General features: G+C 42.5%; 2 protein-coding genes across 7 annotated transcripts in view; one reads left to right on the forward strand and one right to left on the reverse strand.

Annotated features, from left to right (window-relative positions):
• STPG1 (sperm tail PG-rich repeat containing 1) overlaps positions 1 to 20462 on the reverse strand; it is a 49532-nt gene that overhangs the window by 21101 nt on the left and 7969 nt on the right. For 2 of the 5 annotated variants that reach the window (XM_074934471.1, XM_074934470.1), the window contains one exon: positions 11956 to 12034. The exons of 1 other annotated variant lie outside the window; for it this stretch is intronic. The gene's annotated coding sequence lies outside the window, so the exon portion shown is untranslated. Of the gene's footprint in view, positions 1 to 101; positions 120 to 400; positions 538 to 11955; positions 12035 to 20462 lie in introns of those variants that run through there. 2 more of the 5 variants (XM_074934469.1, XM_074934473.1) reach the window with 2 other exon arrangements.
• Positions 1982 to 20313, forward strand: NIPAL3 (NIPA like domain containing 3). 2 transcript variants are annotated; one of them, XM_074934468.1, is made up of 12 exons: positions 1982 to 2076; positions 3666 to 4082; positions 6248 to 6316; positions 6427 to 6598; positions 6695 to 6754; positions 8310 to 8455; positions 10069 to 10165; positions 11707 to 11842; positions 12634 to 12722; positions 13477 to 13540; positions 14809 to 14903; positions 15939 to 20313. In XM_074934468.1, the coding sequence occupies exons 2-12, from the start codon at positions 3984 to 3986 to the stop codon at positions 16136 to 16138; spliced, it is 1227 nt and encodes a 408-aa protein (XP_074790569.1). In that variant the 5' UTR covers positions 1982 to 2076; positions 3666 to 3983; the 3' UTR covers positions 16139 to 20313. The 2 variants fall into 2 exon arrangements, with proteins under 2 accessions (XP_074790569.1, XP_074790568.1); XM_074934467.1 differs by having other exon boundaries at positions 2011 to 2198.

Here is a 20462-nt window from a genome sequence, read left to right on the forward strand (position 1 = left end):
CTGGAGAAGGCGCATGAAGCCCAGGTATTGTGTTTAGTAGTAAGAGCATCTGCTAGGTCAGGTGAGAGGAAGCGTTGCACGCTAGGACAGTGGTTCTCAACCTTTTTTCATTTGCGGACCCCTACAAAATTTCAGACGGCGGTGCGGACCCCTTTGGAAATCTATTGTCTGTCTATATAGTTGAATTCTATTCAGTCAGTTTCCAGTTTAAGTCTTTCGTGGACCCCTTAGACAGGCGAGCCACGGACCACAGGTTGAGAACCACTGAGCTGGGACTCTAGTCTCTGCGGGGCCAGAGCAGAGGAAGTGTTGCATGCTGGGACCCTGGTCTCTGTGGGGCCACAGGGAGGACGCGCTGCATGCTGGGACCTGCCATCCCTGCGGTGCCACCCCTGCCTACCTGGCTGCCGGGGCTGCTTTAGAGAAGGACTCTGAGAAAGTTTACACTTGGTTGCCTAGACAACAGCAGAACCAGGTATTCTCCAATCATTTTGCTTGTTACTTTGGCATCTTACATGCTCCTCCAATCACAGAAAGGCTTTCAAAGTGGCATCTGGTTGCCTTATGCCCTGCTCAAGTTAGGGTGCGTGTTCCCCTAGTTAAGGTGGTCCCGAACAACCTCCTCTGCACATGGGTCTTAAGGCAGCTGTGCTCACCCCCACGGACCCTGTTACCAAGGGACCACAGGGAAGAGTGGAGCAGCCCCTTCGTCTGCTCCCTGCTCTTCATTAAGATAGAAACACAACTTGTCAGGCAAAGCCCAGCCAACCCCACTCCGGGTTATTTCAGACACTTCCCCAGACTGATCACTCTAAATGCTAACAAGGTTTTATGTTGGCCTAGAGGGGCTGAGCCGGCTTCTGCTGAGGTCAATGGCACAACATCCACTACCTAAAATTGTGCAGGCTGCTGGCCCAGATTTTCAAAAGCCCTCAGAGTCAGCTGGCCCTGTGACTAGGTGCTGGCCTGGCAATCAGGAGACCAGGGTTTGATACCTGCTCTGTGTCCTTTGGCAAGTCACTTTGGCTCTATATTCTCTCTCCCTCCTTGTGTCTTCAGATCTCTCTGGTGCAGGAACTGCCTCTTGCTATGTATTTCTACACCAACAAGCACAATAGGCCTGATCTTAGAGCCTCTAGGGGCTACTGTGATATGAATAAAAGCTCAGCATCCATAGCTGTAGTCAGAATTGCTCACCTCCCATTTAGACACCTAAATAAGGGTCAGATTTTTTTTTTAAGTGCTCACCAGCACCCAGCAGCTGCCAAGGTGCCATGTTAAAAAAAAAATCTGACCCCTTATGGAAGTGCTTAAGTGGGTAGTGAGTTATTTTGGAAATCGGTCCCACCATGTCTAACATTAAGTGATATAATCAGAACACTGAAGACCCCTTTGATCATCAAATCAGTTAACAAGCATTAATGATTACTAGGACTATTGTTTTAGTATGGTAGACAATGCACTGGCAGCAGAATCCCTTTCATTGGTGCAGCAGGCTGAATCCAGGAGGCTGACTCCAAAGCACATCCATTTAACCAGTGCATCTTTGGGCTGCATTGGAGAGATGCTAAGCACCTGTAACTCTCAATGATTTCACTGGGGTTTGTTTGTGCTCGTCATCTCACAGGATCGGGCCTCAAAAAACGAAAACTGCATGTGTTCTGAGACAGAGCCCCAATGCAGCGTCCTCCCCTCTGAGTGCAATGAACAGGAGATGAGGGTACTCCGCATCTCTCAGAATCTTGCACATTTGGGCCATGACATCCCATTTATTCTGATGCACCCACAAAAGTGGCTTCCATGCAAATACAAAATTGTGGCCACTAGAGGCCACCCCACAAAATGGCATGAAAACACAGCTCTGGGTCTCTGCTTTCATTCTCTCTTCAGTATCTTGTACTTCAAACAAGCTTTACCTTTCCCAACCAATAGGCAAGGCCTGCCCTTTAACACCCTGCCTAGCAGCCAGTAATCTTAATTACACAGGAGACTCCCAACTGACTGGCAGGTCTAGCACCAAATCACAGTACCCTGGGAAGAGCAAAACACTGCAGCAGACTGGCAGCCCTAAATTGGGTAAGAAATTAACAGCAATTTGTGCAAATCCATATCCCTGGGTGTAAAGTAGCAGCAGAGATCCCTTCATCACTGATCCAAAGAGGAAAGCCAGATGAGTGTGTGTTTGAAACTCAGATTGGGTGAGTGACGTCCATGGCTTTGCCTGGGCAATAGAAAGTTCATGAATTATCTATAATTTCTGGTCTGATTCATGTTTTCTGTCGGTCTGGGAACTTATGTGTCTTATTTTGATTTGTTCCTGCTGGGCATTACTTTAAGAAAAGCCAGCCTGTTTTATTTTTAGGCTCAGAAGGAGCCCGGAAAGGGCAAGGTGGGTTGCCTAAACCAGGAAGTGACATGGAAGAACTTTTTTTGTTTGTCTAGCAAAGCTCCTGATTTGGATTGTGCTTGGATAGTGATTCAAAAATCAAATCTTGCTCTTCCCTCGGCACCCTGACCCAGCTGATTTGCTAGGTGGCTTGCTTCTTCCTCTGCTGGGCATGTGAAGGGCATTTGCTGTATTTGTTGTACCCACTATCACTGGGGGTGGCCAGGTAAATCCTTTATAGGCCTAAGGCTTGGAAAGAGAGATTGTGGTTTGTAGCCAAGGCATGGGACTGAGCAGTGGAACTACCGGACCCTTGTCCCATCTTTGCCACTTACTTATTCTGTGACCTTGGGCAACTCACTTAGGGTCTGATTTTTGGGGGGTGCTTATCATCCATAGCTTATATTGGCTTCAGGATCATATAGTTTCAATGGGAGCTGTGGGTGCTCAGCACCTCCAAATATCAGGCCCTTAAACTGCTCTGTGCCTTAGCCTCCCCAGCTATAATAAGGGATCACTTTGTGAGTCTCTGTTCTTGAGTGTTTGTAAAGTGCTTTGATGTTCTCCAGTGAAAGGTGCTTATCAAAGTGCCTGCTACTGCTAGGTCCTTCAGGTGGGCATGGTGCTTCCCAGACAACTAGAGTGAGTCTTGCCCCTAGGAGCTTGAAGTCTCTAAGGGCCCAATCCTGCTCTCACTGAAGTCAATGGGAGCTTTCATCAAAATGGGGGCAGGCTCGGCCCCCCTGGTTAGAGGAAATGAAAAGTGGCACTATGATCTCTGTTGGGTAGTGGTGGAAGGGCCTGCGATGTTGTCTCTCCTGGGTGTACAACACAAGGTCACTAGGCACTAAAGGAGTGTAAAACAGGACATGGAGGACAGAAAGCTTTTTGACTATGGCTCTTCCTTTGGGTGGTATTAAAAAAGTCAGGCCATCGCATTTGAACACTTGCCTTCAGTACAACATGCAGTTTAAGTATCGGCTCAGATGAACTGAGTTCTATGCAGTTGGTGCTGTGTGGGTCTCTTGAGGAAAAATCTTAAACACTGAGGTCCCATCTGATGTGTTTGAATGTTAGTTTGATTCTGGGGAACTTCTTATGAGAGTAAAGGTTTGCCTGGTGTACTTGACCAGAATTTCTCATCCCATCCTCCCCCAGTTGACCACCTGGCTACCTGACACTTGTGTGTGTCCATGTCACTATAAATACACTGCTCTCAGGTGGCAAGTGTTGTGATTATTGTTCATTGATTTACCTTTTATTTTTAAATCTTTCTTAGTGTCTAAAATCTCAGGAATATAAGCTGCTGTGCTGTTGACCTACTGGAAATATGGATTGATCCACACCTCTTCCTGGAGTGACTGTCTCGTCCCCGCTTTGCCGTGCGGAGAAGAAGGAGACAGCAGCAGATCAGCAATTGTGGGGGTGCTCGGATTCCACTGACCAGCCCATTCCTTAGCTCAGGGGCAGCAAGATGGAAAAGGAGAAGTGGTGTAAAGTGATGGGCCAGGAGGCACCGGCCGTGCCTGAGTCTCTTCTCTAAAGAGCGGTTGCAGTTGTTGAGGAAGCCGCAAGGGAGATGTGTGAATAAACCAAAATGGAAGGAGGGAATGGCCCAGATCTGCAGCTCCAGCAGCTTCCACTCGCAACAGCTGCTGTATCTGTACTGCCCCATGAGGATCCCTATTCTTACAAGGTCAGATGTTCACCAAAGGCACTGCCTATTAGGCGTAAAACTTGACCTGAATGGCGCTGGGATTTATGTCAGGCTTGGAAATATAAATATTGTCTTGAATGTGCTGAGCTTTCGGATCATGTGCTGTGCATTTGTATTACAGCAGCGCCTAGGGGCCCTCAGGTGCTAGGTGCTGTGTATAGACCTCGTGAGGCACAGTCCCTGCCCTGAAGAACCAACATCAAGAAAGATGAAGTGAGACAGGAAGGATTATTACCCCCCACTTTATAGAGAGGGAGCTGAGGGACTAAGGCCCAGATCCTCAAAGATATTTAGGCTCCTAACTTTCACTGACTTCATTGGAAGTTAAGAGCCTAAATAACTTTGGGGAGCTGGGCCAAAGATGCTAAGTGACTTGCCCAAGGTCACACAGGGAGCTGGGAAGTGAACCCAACCTTTTAACCAGAAGCCCATCCTTCCTCTCTAACTGGTCCTGAGGCTGGAATTTTCAGAGGATCTTAATGAAGTTAGGATTGGGATTTGGGCTTCTGACTCAAAGGCCCCTTTGAAAATCCCAGCTAGAACGACTGTAAACACTGTGCAAGGCTCTTTGCTGAGGATGCAGATCTGAGTGCGGTGCAAGTCTAAGTGCTGCTGAGAGAACTGGCATGGGCACGTTTCAGTATGTCTGGCCCTCCTGAGCCAGCAACTCTGAGCTGTACGGCCGGGGCTGTTTGGTGGAGGCAGTGCTTCTGCCATGCCCTTCTAAACTGAGGTTTGGTTGATGAATCAGTGGAACCTGCTGAGTTTCTTAGCATGGAATCTGGTCGGGTTATAATATTGTTCCCCTCCTGCTGTCTGCAGTGGGATGTTCTCTTAGGGCATGTCTACACTGCAATCAAAAACCCATGACTGGCCCATGCCAGCTGGCTCGGGGTAAGGGGCCGTTTAATTGCAGTGTAGACATTTGGGCTCAGGCTGGAGCCCAGGCTCAAGGACCCTGTGAGGGGGGAGGGAGACTGCGCCTCACTGTGTCTATACATAGTACCTAGCCCCTTAGCCCAAGCCCTGAGTCAGATGGCAGCGGTCAGCTGCAGGTGTCTAATTGCAGTGTAGACATATCCTATGATACTCTGGGAGAAGTTAGCTTGATGAGACTCATTGCTTATTAAACTCCTTTTGCACCCTAATCACCTTCAACTTATCAAAGGGCTTTCTGTCCCACTTACATATGTAATTCGTTACTTTAAAGCCACTGCCTGAGTGGGCATGAAAAAATAATGACAAGGCCTTTAATATCAATAGTTGCGGGGAGAGAGAGAGAGACACACACAAACACTCAGCTATCCCAAATAAATCACCTTGAAGTACCCGCTATACCTTGGATAGCTGTGTTTGAAACTAAAACTGTTAATGATGCTCTAATGCGATTTAGACTGTTGCTAGAGGAACGCAAATGGTAAATGTCCCTACTTGACAGAGATCACTCCAAGCTCTTCTGGTAGCATCGTGATGTGCATCTCTTCTGTGATTCATCCTGACTTTCATTCATTGTTGCTTTGAATTCTGCCTCTAGCTTGTTCAAGGTATTGCTGGGCTGTAAACACTAGTCTGTCAGGAGTGATTTCCACCCCCTTTTCTCTGGAATGACTAACTGGTTCATTTAAAAGGCACATTCTAAATCTCTTCCTGCAAGCTCTTATCCAGCCAGTTGTGAAAGCTGGAGGTCAGTCAAGATATTTATTAGAGGCTGAACCTGGAATTGAAGAAAGGTGCTGAAGAACCTGCCTAATCCGTACTCTGGTGAATACCAAATTCTCAGGTCCTTTATGAAAATGGATTTTTAGGTGTGCTACTTACTGAAAAAAGAACATGGTGCAGGGCTACATTACCTTCCTGATGGGGATCTGAAAGAGCTCCATAAACATTAAATTAAGCCTCACAATGCCCATGTCAGGCAGGAAAGTATTATTCAACCCCATTTTACAGATGGGATAACTGAGGCATTAAGAGACTAAATGACTTGCCCAAGATCATATAGGAATAGTGGCTAGATCTGGAGACAGAACCCAGAGACTCAAAAGAGGTATTCAAAAATCTGCTTTCTATCAGGACTGTCCCTCTCCCCACCTTCCACTGGCTTCACGGGGCAAATCTAATATCTGCATGTTTGCTTTGCTTTACAGGAAAACTTGATTGGTGCATTACTGGCTATATTTGGTCATCTAGTTATCAGTATTGCACTCAACCTCCAGGTGAGTATCATGAAACAAATATTGACCCTCTCCCAAGCGTCCTTTACTTAAAAAGCAGTAAGGATCCCCAAGTATCTGGGTTTTTTTAATTTTTATTTTTTCCTTTCTAGAAGTATAGCCACATCCGGCTGGCAGGTTCCAAAGACCCTCGGGCCTATTTCAGGACCAAGACATGGTGGTGTGGTCTGTTTTTTCTGCTGCTGGGAGAACTGGGGGTGTTTTCGTCCTATGCCTTTGCACCTCTTTCACTGATTGTGCCACTCAGTGCAGTGTCTGTTATAGGTAAAGGAAAAGGACTCGTGTATCTTTGTTTATGTACCAGTACAAGATTGCTTATGAAAACGCAATGCACATAACTTTGTTTGTCCTTTTTAATAGCTAGCGCAATCATAGGAATTATATTCATTAAAGAAAAGTGGAAACCCAAAGACTTTCTGAGTAAGTTTCACTTCCATTATTCTGTATTCTTCATTTCTGCTTTGAATGCTGCTTAATTTTTACTCCATTACTTCATATAGTATATAGCATGACAGTTATTTAAGGGACACCAATGCTTAAAATGATGTTTTTTCAGTAGAAAGGTTTATCTGCTGTTTTTACAAATGGATTTTCCATATCTAGGGTTGATTGTTGAAAATGAACCTGTAAGGTCCCCTCCTTGCTTACTGATCTTAGAAATAGTTTGATGTGGGGTTTATTGGAGGAATCTGATGGAGGCTGATGGCACATCCTTGATCCTGAAAATCCCTTAAATATTGTCTCAGTTCAGATTAACTGCACCTGTATTCCCCCTTGTCTGGTTCAGCAAGGGCTCCCACTCTCAGGTTTCTGGCATCACCTCTCTTGGGTGGAGACCCATGTCTCTCTCCCTTCTGACCAATGTATCTCCAGGCTCAACAGTTCCCTTTCCTTCACTATGTTGTTCCTAGCAGAGACAGGGTACCCAAGCAGACCTGCTTGCTTTCTCTGCGGAAATGGTTAACAGTCTGACTGCCCACCGGTATAAGGTACCCCACAGCTCTTTCTAAGCAAGCCTATTTTATTCTTAACATAACAAGCATTACAGAGAACCTATTAAAAACAATTTTAAAAAACCCTACTCCTATACTAATAAGTCTACCAGAGATCACCCCAACCCTAATGTGGGCTCTGGCTGGAGCAGTCCTTCCAAACCCCACCCAAGGGGTTTCCTTGTGGTTTCAAGCTAATCACAGCTTCAGCTCAGACCAAGCATGCTCACAACCTGTTTAATCCACCTTTTTATACAGCTCAAGGGTCTTTGATCGAGAGTTTCCAGGACCAGATAATCAATAGACAATGGGTTTTCGTTCCCCAGGCATAGCTTAAAAAGGTGGATTTGAAATGGGTCATTTGCATTCCCCTTACTCCCAGGTATTTTGTAGGAAATCCACCTCACTTGTCTTTTTCAAAAAAAAACCTTTGAAGTTCCTGATACCTTCCAGAGAGCACATTAGTCAGTCTCCTAGTGAAGTTACATACAATTCCACAATAACACATACACAATTACATTTTTAACATGATTGACCGCAAAGTGTATTAAACCTAATTCAGAATATTGCAGGAAATTGTCAATCTGTCACAAACACAATCAGAGTTCAGTGGAACGACACAGATGTGCAAGTATTTGCTGGTTCGGGGCCTTAGTCTTTCTGCCTCCTGACAGAATGAACACTGCATTGTTAAAGAGGCATTGCCAGGTAGCCTAGGCCCAAAATTTAGCACTCACCCTCACCTATTTGTTTAGAAGACTTTTTATCTTGTGTTAACTCTTGGTTCTCAGCTCACAGCAAATATATTGCTTGTTTTTTCTAATATTTTGAAAGTGGGGCACAGAGGGTGGAGGAATGAACTATTTCCAGGGGGAAGCATGATCTGTAGTTATAACGATCACTATGCATGTGCAGTGTGTAACCCATGCATCTGTACAGATCCACTAACATGTCTTCTGTTTCTTGTCCTTGGTTTGCCAAAGGACGCTATGTTTTGTCCTTTGTAGGCTGTGGTTTGGCAGTCGTTGGAACTTACCTGCTGATAACATTTGGACCCAACAGTCATGAGATGATGACAGGAGACAATATCACTAAGCATTTAGTCAGCTGGCCGTTTCTTTTATACATGGTAAGGTGGCCCATAAAATGTGGGATGGATTCCATGCTTTCTGAAATATGCCTGGCTGGGGCATTCACTTAAAATGGATTTTCATAGGTACTTGCTGCATTTTCATAGAATCCAAGGCCAGAAAGCACCATTGTAATCATCTGGTCTGACCTCCTGTATAACACAGGCCATAGAACTTCCCCGAAATAATTCCTAGAGCAGATCTTTTAGAAAAACATCCCATTTTGATTTAAAAATTGTCAGTGATAGGGAATCCACCATGACCCTTGGTAAGTTATTCTAAGGTTAATTACTCTTGCTGTTAAAAATGTATGCCTTATTTCCAGTCTGAATTTGTCTAGCTTCAACTTCCAGCCATTGGATCGTGCTATACCTTTCTCAGCTAGATAGAAGAGCCCATTATCAAATATTTATTCCCCATGTCGGCACTTATAGACTGTGATCAAGTCACCCCTGAACCTTCTCTTGGTTAAGTTAAATAGATTGAACTCCTTGAGTCTATCATTATAAGGCAGGTTTTTGAATCCTTTTAATTATTCTCATCGCTCTTACTTGGCTCTGTTAATGACTCTAAGAGCTTTTCCCATAATTGTCTCCCTAGCTTGGAGCATGCATGTGTATGCACAATCTAAAGCAGAAGGTGTATTTTCTAGAACCGATTGGTTTTCAGCTTCCCTTCCCTGTCTGAATTATTGTGCCAGGATTCAAGCACGCTGAAAATATTCCACCCCCTCCCCAACCTGCCACTGTTAACTCCTGGTAACAGACTGCAGATTGGCATCAACTGTGCCTAAGATGCCCATGTACTGTGATTCATATCTGTGCTTTTGCCAGAAGGCAAAAAACCTAATGTTCTCATAATTAGGACCTCATCCAAGTCCCGCTTGAAGGCAGTTGAAAGAGTCCTATTGACTTGAATGGGTGGTGGGTTGGGTCCTCAACCTCTTTAGAAAAAGCTGAATGAGAACAGTGACCTGGGTGCACAATTGGGGTTATTTGGCCTGGTTTTTTGGGGTTTTTTTTGTTTTGTTTTGTTTGGTTGGTTTTTTTACTTTAAGGAACACCATGTCCCCAGAAATTCCCACTCCACTATTCTTGCAAAAGTCACTGAAGATCTCATCCATTCAGATCAGGGCTGATTTGACCTATAGTCTTACTAGATCCTACCTTAGCTTTGATGGATGTTAGCAGTACCACAATAGGAGAAAATGTGCACAGGATCGTTTCCATCCATCAAGTTTCATGGGACCAGGCAGTTCTGTGGCATCAAATAAAGCTATAGTATTACAAGGCTTATGGGAGGTAGTGTGGCCTAGCGGGCAGTGCACAGAACTGAGACTCAGGAGCCCTGGGTTCTATTCCAAACTCTGCCACTGGCCTTCCTTGGTGACCTTGGCAAGTCACTTCCTCTGTGTCTCTGTCTCTGTTTCCCTACCTGTAAAATGGGGATAATGATACTGACCTCCTTTGTAAAGCTTTGAGATCTAATGATGAAAAGAGCTAAGTATTATTCCTATTACCAACATGAGCATCAAAGCCGCACATGCTGCAAGAAAAAGGATTTCCCACCCCATCCCTCACTTTCTAATACTTATTTCTGCATTTTTTTCTAGCTTGTAGAAATCATACTGTTCTGCCTGCTGCTATATTTTTACAAGAGGAAAAGTGCAAACTATATAGTAGTTATTCTTCTGCTGGTAGCATTGCTGGGTAAGTTCAAATGCGTGCTTAACATTTTTCTAACTGTGGTTTAATATCACAAATTGGAGTGAAGAGCTCCTGACGGTGGGGAACGTTAATGCATTTTATGTTGCTAATCACAGCAATTAACTCCAGAAATGTTTATGAAAAGCAAATAAAGCCTGTATCTTGCTATAGTATTTCAGGTTGAAGCAAGTAGAGATGGACAAGACCTATTGGACCATCAGTCCACTCCTCATGGAGGCAGGATCTAGCCCCCCAAATAGACGCTATGTCAGATTCTAAACCCTGCTAATGACAATGTGTTGTGTCCATGTATGCAAAACACTGTGAAGTGTCTTATGGCTTTAGCTGAGATGGAAGGATGATCTTGTGGCTAAAATACAGGATTTTTAGTCCGGGAATCTTTTTGGCTCTGACACTGACTCCCTGTGTGACCTTTGTAAGGCATTTGACCTCTCTGCATCTCCATTTTCCCCATCTGTAAAATGGGAGGCTGGGATGTTGGGGAATCTAAATTACATGAATGTTTGTGAATTGCTTGCTTTTGAGCTCCTCAGTTGTAAGGTGCTAGAGGAGGATGGAAGATGATTACTGTGATTGTTGTATGAGCCATTATAGTCTTAAAGGAAGAGCTGCGACACTTTCACTGCAGTTGTATTTATGGCTTCTTGGGGCTCCAATACAATACTATGTCAACAGATCCATGTTGAGTCTAGAAGAAGATCTGGAGATGGGGCAAAATCCTGGCTCCATTGATGTTAATGGGAGTTTGCCATTGACTTCACTAAGGCCAGGATTTCGCCCCTAGCGTTTTCCTTCCTGTTGATCTGTCATCTTAAGAAACACCAAGTGAACGAAATAATAGAAAGGCAGAGAAACAAACTGACGTGCTAAAGAGTTTGGAGTTGAAGGTTCTACTTGGTGTATAACTAGCTCCGTGATCCAGTGCTTGGAAAGCAGTATTCAGTGTGCTGCAGTGCTCTCTCAAGCTTTGCTATATATGTAATATCCATCACTGTGGTATCTAGCTTAATAACTGGAGGCCTGACAGGGCAACCAAATCGTGGACAGGGTGACCACCTTAATTCTGAATTGCCTTGACTTGTGCTTGCAGAAATGGGGAAGAGAATTAGCTTTTCTCAATCCTAATTCTTGAGCTGTGTTTAGAAAATTTCTCCATTTTAGTAATAAAGCTGGTACACCATCAGAAGTAAGGCATATTTGTACCCTTCTAGTCCCTTTTGTTTGATCTTAAGGCTCTGTTCAAACATTAATGGAGATTGGGTAAATACCAGCATTCTACAGGTGGGGAAGCAGCCACATGCAGAGGTTAAGTGACTCACCCAAAGTCACATGGTGAACCAGTGGCAGAACTGAGAACAGAAGTCAAGAATCACACTCCTCCCCGTTTTGTCCTTTGCAAAAGGAAGGCTGAGGCTCGTCACCTTTTGCTTTGCTAGCAGCCACCTGTTGTGCTGGAGATTCCTGTTAACAATCCAGTGGTCTGTGCTGCTATGTTACAACCAAGCTTTGTTACATATTCACAGGGTCTATGACTGTAGTGACTGTGAAGGCTATAGCAGGCATGATTATTGTCTCAATACAAGGAAGCCTCCAGCTCGGCTACCCTATATTCTACATCATGTTGGTATGCATGGTTGCAACAGCAGTCTTTCAAGCAAGGTGAGTTGATCAGGTCTCTTTTCCTGTTGTGGCTTACAGCTGTGGAGTAGAATGTAGTTAAGATGTTTAGAAATCAACCCACATGGATAAGAATAGGTAATTAAATTGCTCACTGTTATGCTGGCCCTGACAGAGGGAAGTTCTTCATCTCTTTGCTATGTAAACACCACATCCTTCATAATAACCGTAGTACTGAGAATTAAAAGAAAGATACAAGATTGTAATTCAAAATAGAATAGTGGCCATTTCTCTGAAACCATAATATTAATGAAAACTTGATGCTGACAGATTGCCAATACCTGTAAGCCAGGCTTTATCATTAAAGGCCTGTTTCTACTCACACTGAAACCTATGGGAGTTTTGCCACTGACTTCAGTGGGAGTGTTAGCCCTGCGCTAACACTATTGCCCAAGTCTGCTGTACACTACAGAAAGAAGCATTATCAGCACTCTCCTCTGACCCTGGTATTAGGAACGTGGATACAAACTTTTTAAAAATCTGGCTTCATTGACATCCATAGCAAAGCTCCCACTGGTTTCAGTGGGGCCAGGATTTCCCTTTGGGGGTCCAACTCTCCTTTTAAACTGCTATGATAAGGAGTGACTCCACTGAAGGTATAAGGAAGAAGAGAATCTAGAATCTTTATCTAGAGAGCATTCTTTTGAGAGGTGTCTTCAAACAGGGAAAGAACTATCTCCTACAGAAGCAACTTCTAAACACATTGAGAATTATTCTTCTTCTAAAAAAAAAAAAAAAAAATCAACCTGCATTGTTTGCCATTGTATTTGAAGGTTTCTAACCCAAGCCTCGCAGCTGTATGACTCATCACAGATTGCCAGCATAGGCTACATCCTGTCCACAGCAACAGCGATTACAGCAGGTAAACACTTGTGCAATGTTATCAGGTTTGTTGTTCTTTTAAAATAAGGGCAAAAGACTTTGGAGAAAAATCCTGATTTTCTAGCTGAGGAAGATAACTTGCATTTTCTTGCTGTTTTCTGTAGTCAGTTTCATTTTGTGTGAATTCTCCCATTAGGTTGTTGGAAAAAACTTTCTCTTAAAAACCAAATCAGCTATCCGATCTTGTCTGAGACTGGATTACTCACTCTGTCCTAATGTATAAAAAGAGTGGGTGTCTTGCAGTCTGAATGCTTGCTAGATGTGTAGCTAAGGTCCAGGGCTAAAACTCCTCTACTATTTGTTGGGGCTTGACTAAACATAAAAATTGTATTGTTTTAATTATACTGGTGTAGTTAAAGTGACACAACCCCCTAGTGTGGATGGAGTTATGCTGGTGTCTAAAGGTACTTATACCAGTGGAGTTATTCCCGTACAGGAAGAGGAATGAACTATACCAGCATAAGGCCCCATTATAACAGTATAACTGCATCCACACTAGGGTGTTGTACCAGTAAACCTATTTTGGTAAAATATCCAATCCTAACTGACAGATTTATACCAGTATAACTTAAGTGTAGAGCAGGCATTTCTATAGGCACCCGTTCCCCCCCTTAAAAATGATTTGATTGCTGGAGAAAGCAGTGATTTAAAATGTAGCTATACTTGCTCAGTCACATGGGGGAGAGAATCTAATTTAAGCTAAAACCTGTTCATGTTCTCTCCTCTTGTCTCAGGAGCAACCTTCTACTTGGACTTCACTGGTGAAGATGTTCTCCATATATGCATGTTTGCACTAGGGTACGTTTTTAAAGATACCAGGCCAGATCCTCAGCTGGTGTAAACTGGCATGGTGCTATTGAAGTGAATGAAACATTGCTGATTTACACAGATGCTTACTGTGTTAGCAAACTGAAATGTATTTCTCTATATGGCTAACCTTTAAAAAGGTGGGGGGAGGTTATTGTTCTCTGGCATGAATTTTTTTATTGAAACATATCTGGGACTCATTTATTCTACTGCTTTGTCTTCTAGCCTCCATTGGTGTGTAGGATAACATACCCTGAAAACTGTCCTACTAGAATGTAAAATAGCGCATGAAGTCCATGTCTTGTCTCTGACATAGGCCCAAGGTGGATGCTTCAGAAGGGTGTAAAAGGTCTGTTGTGCACGCAATTGTGCAACAACTATATCACGTGGGGAAACTTCTTCCTGACCCTAGATGGAGACCAGCTTATGCCCTGAAGCATGAATCTTCATACCAGTTATCTTTATCCCCTTTAACATTTAGAGTAAGGTACTAAAGGTGTCCCTCCTAATTTCCAAGCAGGACTAGAACAACCAAATAAATGACCGAGAACCCATCCCAGGTTTTATGCTGGGCTGGGGACAGGGTTTTGGGAGTCCAATCAAGTACTGCTTAGAAACTCATGCAGTGCAGACAGGATCAGTAAAGCTCTTAGTTATATATCTCGGTACTGAGTCTCGTTACAATGTGTTGATTTTTAAAGTAGCTCTCTCTAAGCAGGGGACACATTAAACTATGTTACAAATTAATGCAGAAACACAGACCCACTGAAAGTACTAATTAACCTTGTCTCTTCTCATTAGCATACTGCAGAAATTAGGGCTGACAACTGTCAGTACATTTACCTACAGAAATGCCAAAAAGGTTATACTGTTGAATCTCAGAATTTAGAAAGGGTGAATCAAACTTTGGGTTGTTACCATTCCCCTGTAATTCATCAAGACTTCAGCACTTCCCATAAGTGCAAATTAATAACTGAGCATTTTGCCAAGGGAAAGGTTGACTTGTTCTGATTACAAGTTGCACACAGCATGGATCTCAATAATGTGAACACAGTCATCATTCAACTAAGAGACACTGCTCCCTGGTGTAACTCTGCTCTGCAGGTTCCGTCTCTTCCAGCTCTGTGTTCTGTTCTTCTGGTGCAGGATGAACATTCAGAAAAAGCAACAACCTTGGCTTGTTGACTTCTTTTTTTTTTCCACTCACTTCACTAGGCTTTTTCTCCTCTTCTTCCCCCTTCCCGCCCCTTCTCTCTCAGGTGCCTCATTGCATTTTTAGGTGTCTTCTTAATCACAAGAAACAAGAAGAAATCCATACCATTTGAACCATACATCTCAATGGATGCTATGCCAGGTAACAGGAAAAGTCCAATATTTTGCCATTCTGCCTCTTAAACATCAATTATCAGAATAAAAAGTCATGTTTTGATTTTGCTCTACATTTTATTTTATTTTAGCATTTGTTCAGTGTCTCATCCTGTTGGGCTGCTGTGGTATTATTTTTTCTTCTTTTTATTTGTTAAATGGTTTATGCATCCATAACTTTTTCTCTTCATGATGGGTTGCTTCTATATCTTTGATAGCCCAGCAGTGTAAATCATCACAATGAGGTTGATATGATGAATGTAGCTTTGGTGTCAAAATCATTTTAAAAGGAATACAGAGGGTCTGATTCTCATTTACGCTAAGGATGCTTTATATTGTTCTAGTTGGCAAAGGGACCTTAAAGTGGGACTATATCCCTGCCAGAGTGGTGTGATGTTGCCTTAGGGTTCATAAAAATCGGGTCTAGAATCTGAAGCAAATTTAATAAAAATCAGATCTTTTAATCTATAAATCACTTTACAAACACCAGTTGGGGAGAAGCTCTGTCCTGCAGTGGATGAGGCAGAGAGAGTAGGGCCCAATGCCGCACAATGCTGTATGCTCTTAACTCCTACTAACCACAGGGGGAGTTGTAGGTGCTCTGTACCCCTGAAAAATCAGGCCACTAAGACTACATATACAGTGAAAAATGAACATAATTATACTTCACAGGATGAAGTAATCAATTCTTAGGTCCTGAATATTAATTGCTCCAAGCACTCGATGCCCCTCTCATGAAAGGTGCTCCAGAAATTCAAAAGATTAAGAATAAACTTTGGGGAAAGGGGAGGATTGTAACTAAATGATGTTCAAATTAATGATAGCTGACTGCCATCACCCGCCCACAAGGAGCTTAGCTGCTGTAATTTTCCAGGGTTATTTATGTCTTTCTGTTTAACACTCACACAACTGATAGGGCAAATTGCTAGCCCTGAAATTGTATAATTTGTCAATAACAGGGCGGAGGAAGAAGGGACTTCTCTTCCTAACCACTTAATCCCTGTCTTTCCTCCCCCTGTCGCAGGCATGCAGAATGTGCACGACAAAGGAATTGCAGTTCAGCCTGACCTCAAAGCTTCCTTTTCCTATGGTGCCCTAGAGAACAATGATAGCATGGCGGAGATCTACACTCCAGCCACACTGCCAATAGTGCAGGAGGAGCATGGTTCCAAAGGAGTTTCTGCACTGCCCTACCGTGTGCTGGAGCACAGTAAAAAGGAGTGAGTGCTCTTTAAGAAGCTGACTTAGGGCAACAAGAGTGTGGTCTTTATTTATTTATCGCTTTGGTTTTTAGATCCATTAAAATATAAATGAGTATGTTACAGCTGAACTCAGTATGGTTTAAAACTAGTCTCAAACTTAACTTTCAAGACGGATTATTTGAATAAAGGACTCTGTATAGTTGTGGACTTGGAAGCATTTGTCCTAAGCTAGCAGTAAATCATTGCAACCTTAAAAGACGGACTAACTTTGAACATGCAATGACAGGCAGTATTGTGGCTATCTGATATTGACCGGACAGCTGACACTGTGAAGATGCAGAGCTGTGTGAAGTACGACTGTCACTTTTCAGCTCGGCCAGCAGTAGGTACAACACAAACTGAAGTCAACCGTACTGAAGGGCAAAATTTGGTTTATCATGTATCAATTATGAAGGAGTTCCAAAAAGTTGGACCTTGATATGTTGGTTACCTCATGAACACTTCTTTAGCATTGCATTAAAATGTCACTGAACTAAAGCAAAGGAATGTTGCCAGTACTGTGTTTTAGGAATGGTATAAAACAGTAGAATAAGGAAGTAAATGATCTGATCCACCTTTTTTTTTTTTTCAGACCATAAACGTGCTGTATTTCTCAATAACCGCTACGCTCTGTCTAGTGTTGAGTGAGATGTGCATGTCAAATGTGTTTTGTAGCACCATTGTGTTAGATTGCACATCAATTTAGGACACAGATGATGGTCACCAGTTTTCTGATTTCAGAGGATTTGCCATGGACTGGATTAGATGGTGTAGAAATTGACACAGTGAAGTGCAAGAAATGAAAATGGCATTGTAGTTGGTCAAACTTTCGATTTACCAACTTGGTGTTCTTGTATTTCTTTGTAAGGTCTAAATTCAATTTTGTTTCCTGAACAAAAGATTCAGACCGAGATTTTTCAAAGCTGTCTGAAAGATTTGGATGCTCAATGGTGTCCAAATCCCTTTTGGCAGATTTGAAAATCTCAGCCCCAGTGCTGTGAGGTTTTGTTTTCCTTCAAAAGTAAAAAGGCAGCAGCCCATTACTTGTGAGCAATCCAACAAGAATAAATGAACATGCAAGCTTCACCACTTGTGAGCAGGATAACAATAACACAGCAGTGTGCATTCATTCATGATAAAGGGAAAAATATATTTAATTTTCTATCTTCTAAAGGGTAGTTAGAAGCAAATAGGGAGGAATTTTGTCAGATTAAAGGGAGATGGTCAAAATATATGTTTTTATGAGTATAATACATGCAGCTGCATATAACTTACATCTGCTTTTCAGGCAGTTGCACTTTAACTTTTTTTGTCCCCTATCTAAATATATCTGTCTGACTAAAGAATGGAATTTTAAGTCTGCTCAGTGCAATTCAGCCTATCTTCATAGCAGTGTGGCTGAACAAACAAGCAGAAGCTTCTTTGAAGTCAATAGCAATTGCTTTCTGTGCACTGCACAAAGTTACTCCTACACAAACTGGGCTGAGAGGACCTAGGATTTGCAAAAGCGGCTTTGTGTATTTATATACAGTGGGCCAGATTCTGCTCTCACTGGCAAAAATCCACAAGAATTCCATTGATTTGGGTAAAATATATCGTAAATGAGAACAGAATTGGTTCTTCTGCATCAAGTGTTTGCTTTGTTGGCTATAAATACTACTTACACCTGCAAATACTTGCCACTGCTTTGGTACTTTCTGAGCAGCTTGAAAAAAATTGTATAAAAGACCTCAGAACAGGTGGATGGCCACTTTATATATTTCTGCTTTACACAGAGCTGCTTCACTAGCTTGACACGTCTGACAATTCAGAGCTTATCAATGGTATCTTGAACATTCGAGCTTATGAAACCTAGAGAAATATCTGCCTTTTTTTTTTGCCCATCATGCTTAAGCAAGATAACAAAGTTAATGGACTAGTACTGCCAGAACTTTAAACTTATTGGATTTCCCCCTGATATTGATTTAGTACCATTGGCTTTCAATCCCCAGTAGTCAACTATTTGTGAATGTATGTGTGGCTTTTGTTCATTAAAGATACAAAGCAGAATAGTAAAAGAGAGGGTGTATGGGGGGAGGCAAGAATGCTCGCTTCTCATATCTCTTCCCTTTTAATCACTGAGGCAGTAGGCGTTTTGACATTGTGGCTATTAAACCACAGAAACATATTACATCAGTATAGATCAGCACTAAACCACAAATGCATACAAATTCAATGTTTAACATTCTAAAGCTCTCTATATCCTGGAGCCCTCTGCAGTAAATGACATTAACTAGTGTCTGGTTTAATGGGCCTGATCCTACTATAATAATGGAAGTCAGCTACCAGTTGACTTCAACGTTTGGGTTATTGATCCTGCCATGGGCTATATACAGCCCTTTGTGTTACTCAAATGTTGTTTTCATAGCTGCTTCTGGGATTTCTTAGTGGTATTTAAAAAGAAATAAAAAATTGCAGCTGAACAATATGCAAAATTCCCAGAGAGTAAATATTTAGGCTCTTTAGTACATGGTTTGTCTTTATTACTGATACCATGGAAGAGATTCTCTACTGTGCCTCTAAGGGACACAGCACAGAACTCTAAGCCCAAGGGACAGGGGGTCTGGTGACTTTAAGTCACCTTTTGTACTGTTCCTAGGCATAAAAATAATAGATAACCGCCTTCTACAGATCTCCACAGTGCTGCACCCACGCCCCTGACACACACCTCCTGCCCCTGACTCTTGGCACAGCATATGGCTGTCTTCTGCAGATCCTGCACTGGGGAAATCCATCCCTGGCCGGGTCCCGGGGGCTTTTAGATTTTCACATAGCTCTGACCCTTTTACTGGGTAGGGCAAGAGACTGTTTGGACTCTTTATAAAGATTTAAGCAGTTCAGCCTCATTTCAAGGGTTCATGGGCCATTCTTAGATGTGTTTAAATGTTCACTGCATTTTCTTTCAATAAAACTCGCTTTTAAAACTTTCTCACAAATGGCTCTAGTGACGGTGTGATGTGTATGGGTGTGTATATAACCTATATAAAAATAACAGCTTGGGCTGCTCCGGTGTGCCGTGTTAAGGCAGCACTGGGTGATCTCAGTATGCAACTTTGTGACCAAACACACTCACATAGGAGCAGCACCTTCACCAGTGTAATTTTTGTTTTTATTATGCTGATCCTACTGCCACTCATGACATGGCCAATAGCTTGTACTTCATGAGTACTTGCTGCATGTGTTCAGTGCTTGATATTTAAAATGGCCTCATAAATCACCTCCCCTGCATTATTCCTCAATACTGTGTTGCAGCCACCATCCCTGTTAACCAAGTAGAAGTGCATGGCACTCCCTCAGAAGCTACACCCATCTCTGCAGAAACCCTGCACTCCGATTAAGCAGTCTTCCAGCCCCAGCAGTTACAGAGCACAATTAGGTATCAAACCAAACTTCCCCCACCCACTTAACAGCCTAGAGCATGCTTACAAGGGCAGGCCCTGTGGACTGGTTTTAATTTCAATTTATACGCTCTTTACAAAATACTTTTAGGGCTGAGATGCCATGGATTACAATTCAGGTTGCAGCAAATATTTACAGCTAAACTGACCATTAGAATTTTAAAAGAGTACATATCCACCTCACTTTCACCTTCCACGCATCCCAATCCTCCTTGCAACTTCTAAAATAGTCTGTCTATTCTCAAATAAATATTTTAAGCAGTATATTTTTGTCTGCGCTTCAGTCAGGGCTTGATCCTGAGATGTAGAGAGCACTTTCAAAACCCACTGACTACACCCATTGAGGTACAACTTCTCAGAATCAAGCCCTTAAAGTATGCACAGAAACCAGTGGACTGCTCCCTCTCTTACTAAAATGGTGGTGTATGGGAATACTGCGACTGTAATCATCCCTTAACTCCTTCCTTTACTCCTAGAATTAAAAGCTGCTTTATGGAATGTAAGACACTTATTGCCTCCGCAATGGAAACTGCGTGGCTTTTCAATGTACCAGGCGCTTAAATATATTCTAAAAGTCTCTCTCACTTGTAACTTTATACTGTGGAATATAAGCCTGATGTTGGCTGATATACACAATGATTTGCCTACGAAGTTTTGTTCACATTAAAACGTGTAAATAAAGAGCCTTACATTATGAATTATAATAACTTCATTTTTCATAAGCAATGTTGCATGTTTACTTAATTGTCCTTTAGGTAAGCTCTTCAAAAATGAGACTTAATAAAAGGTTCTGGTAAAATCTATGGAACTCTTTCTTGACCAATAAGATAACAATTATGATTGCATTATATTCATATTAAGAGAGAAGTC

The sequence above is a fragment of the Natator depressus genome, chromosome 19 (assembly GCF_965152275.1).
Source record: "Natator depressus isolate rNatDep1 chromosome 19, rNatDep2.hap1, whole genome shotgun sequence".
NCBI classification, from domain to species: domain Eukaryota; kingdom Metazoa; phylum Chordata; order Testudines; family Cheloniidae; genus Natator; species Natator depressus.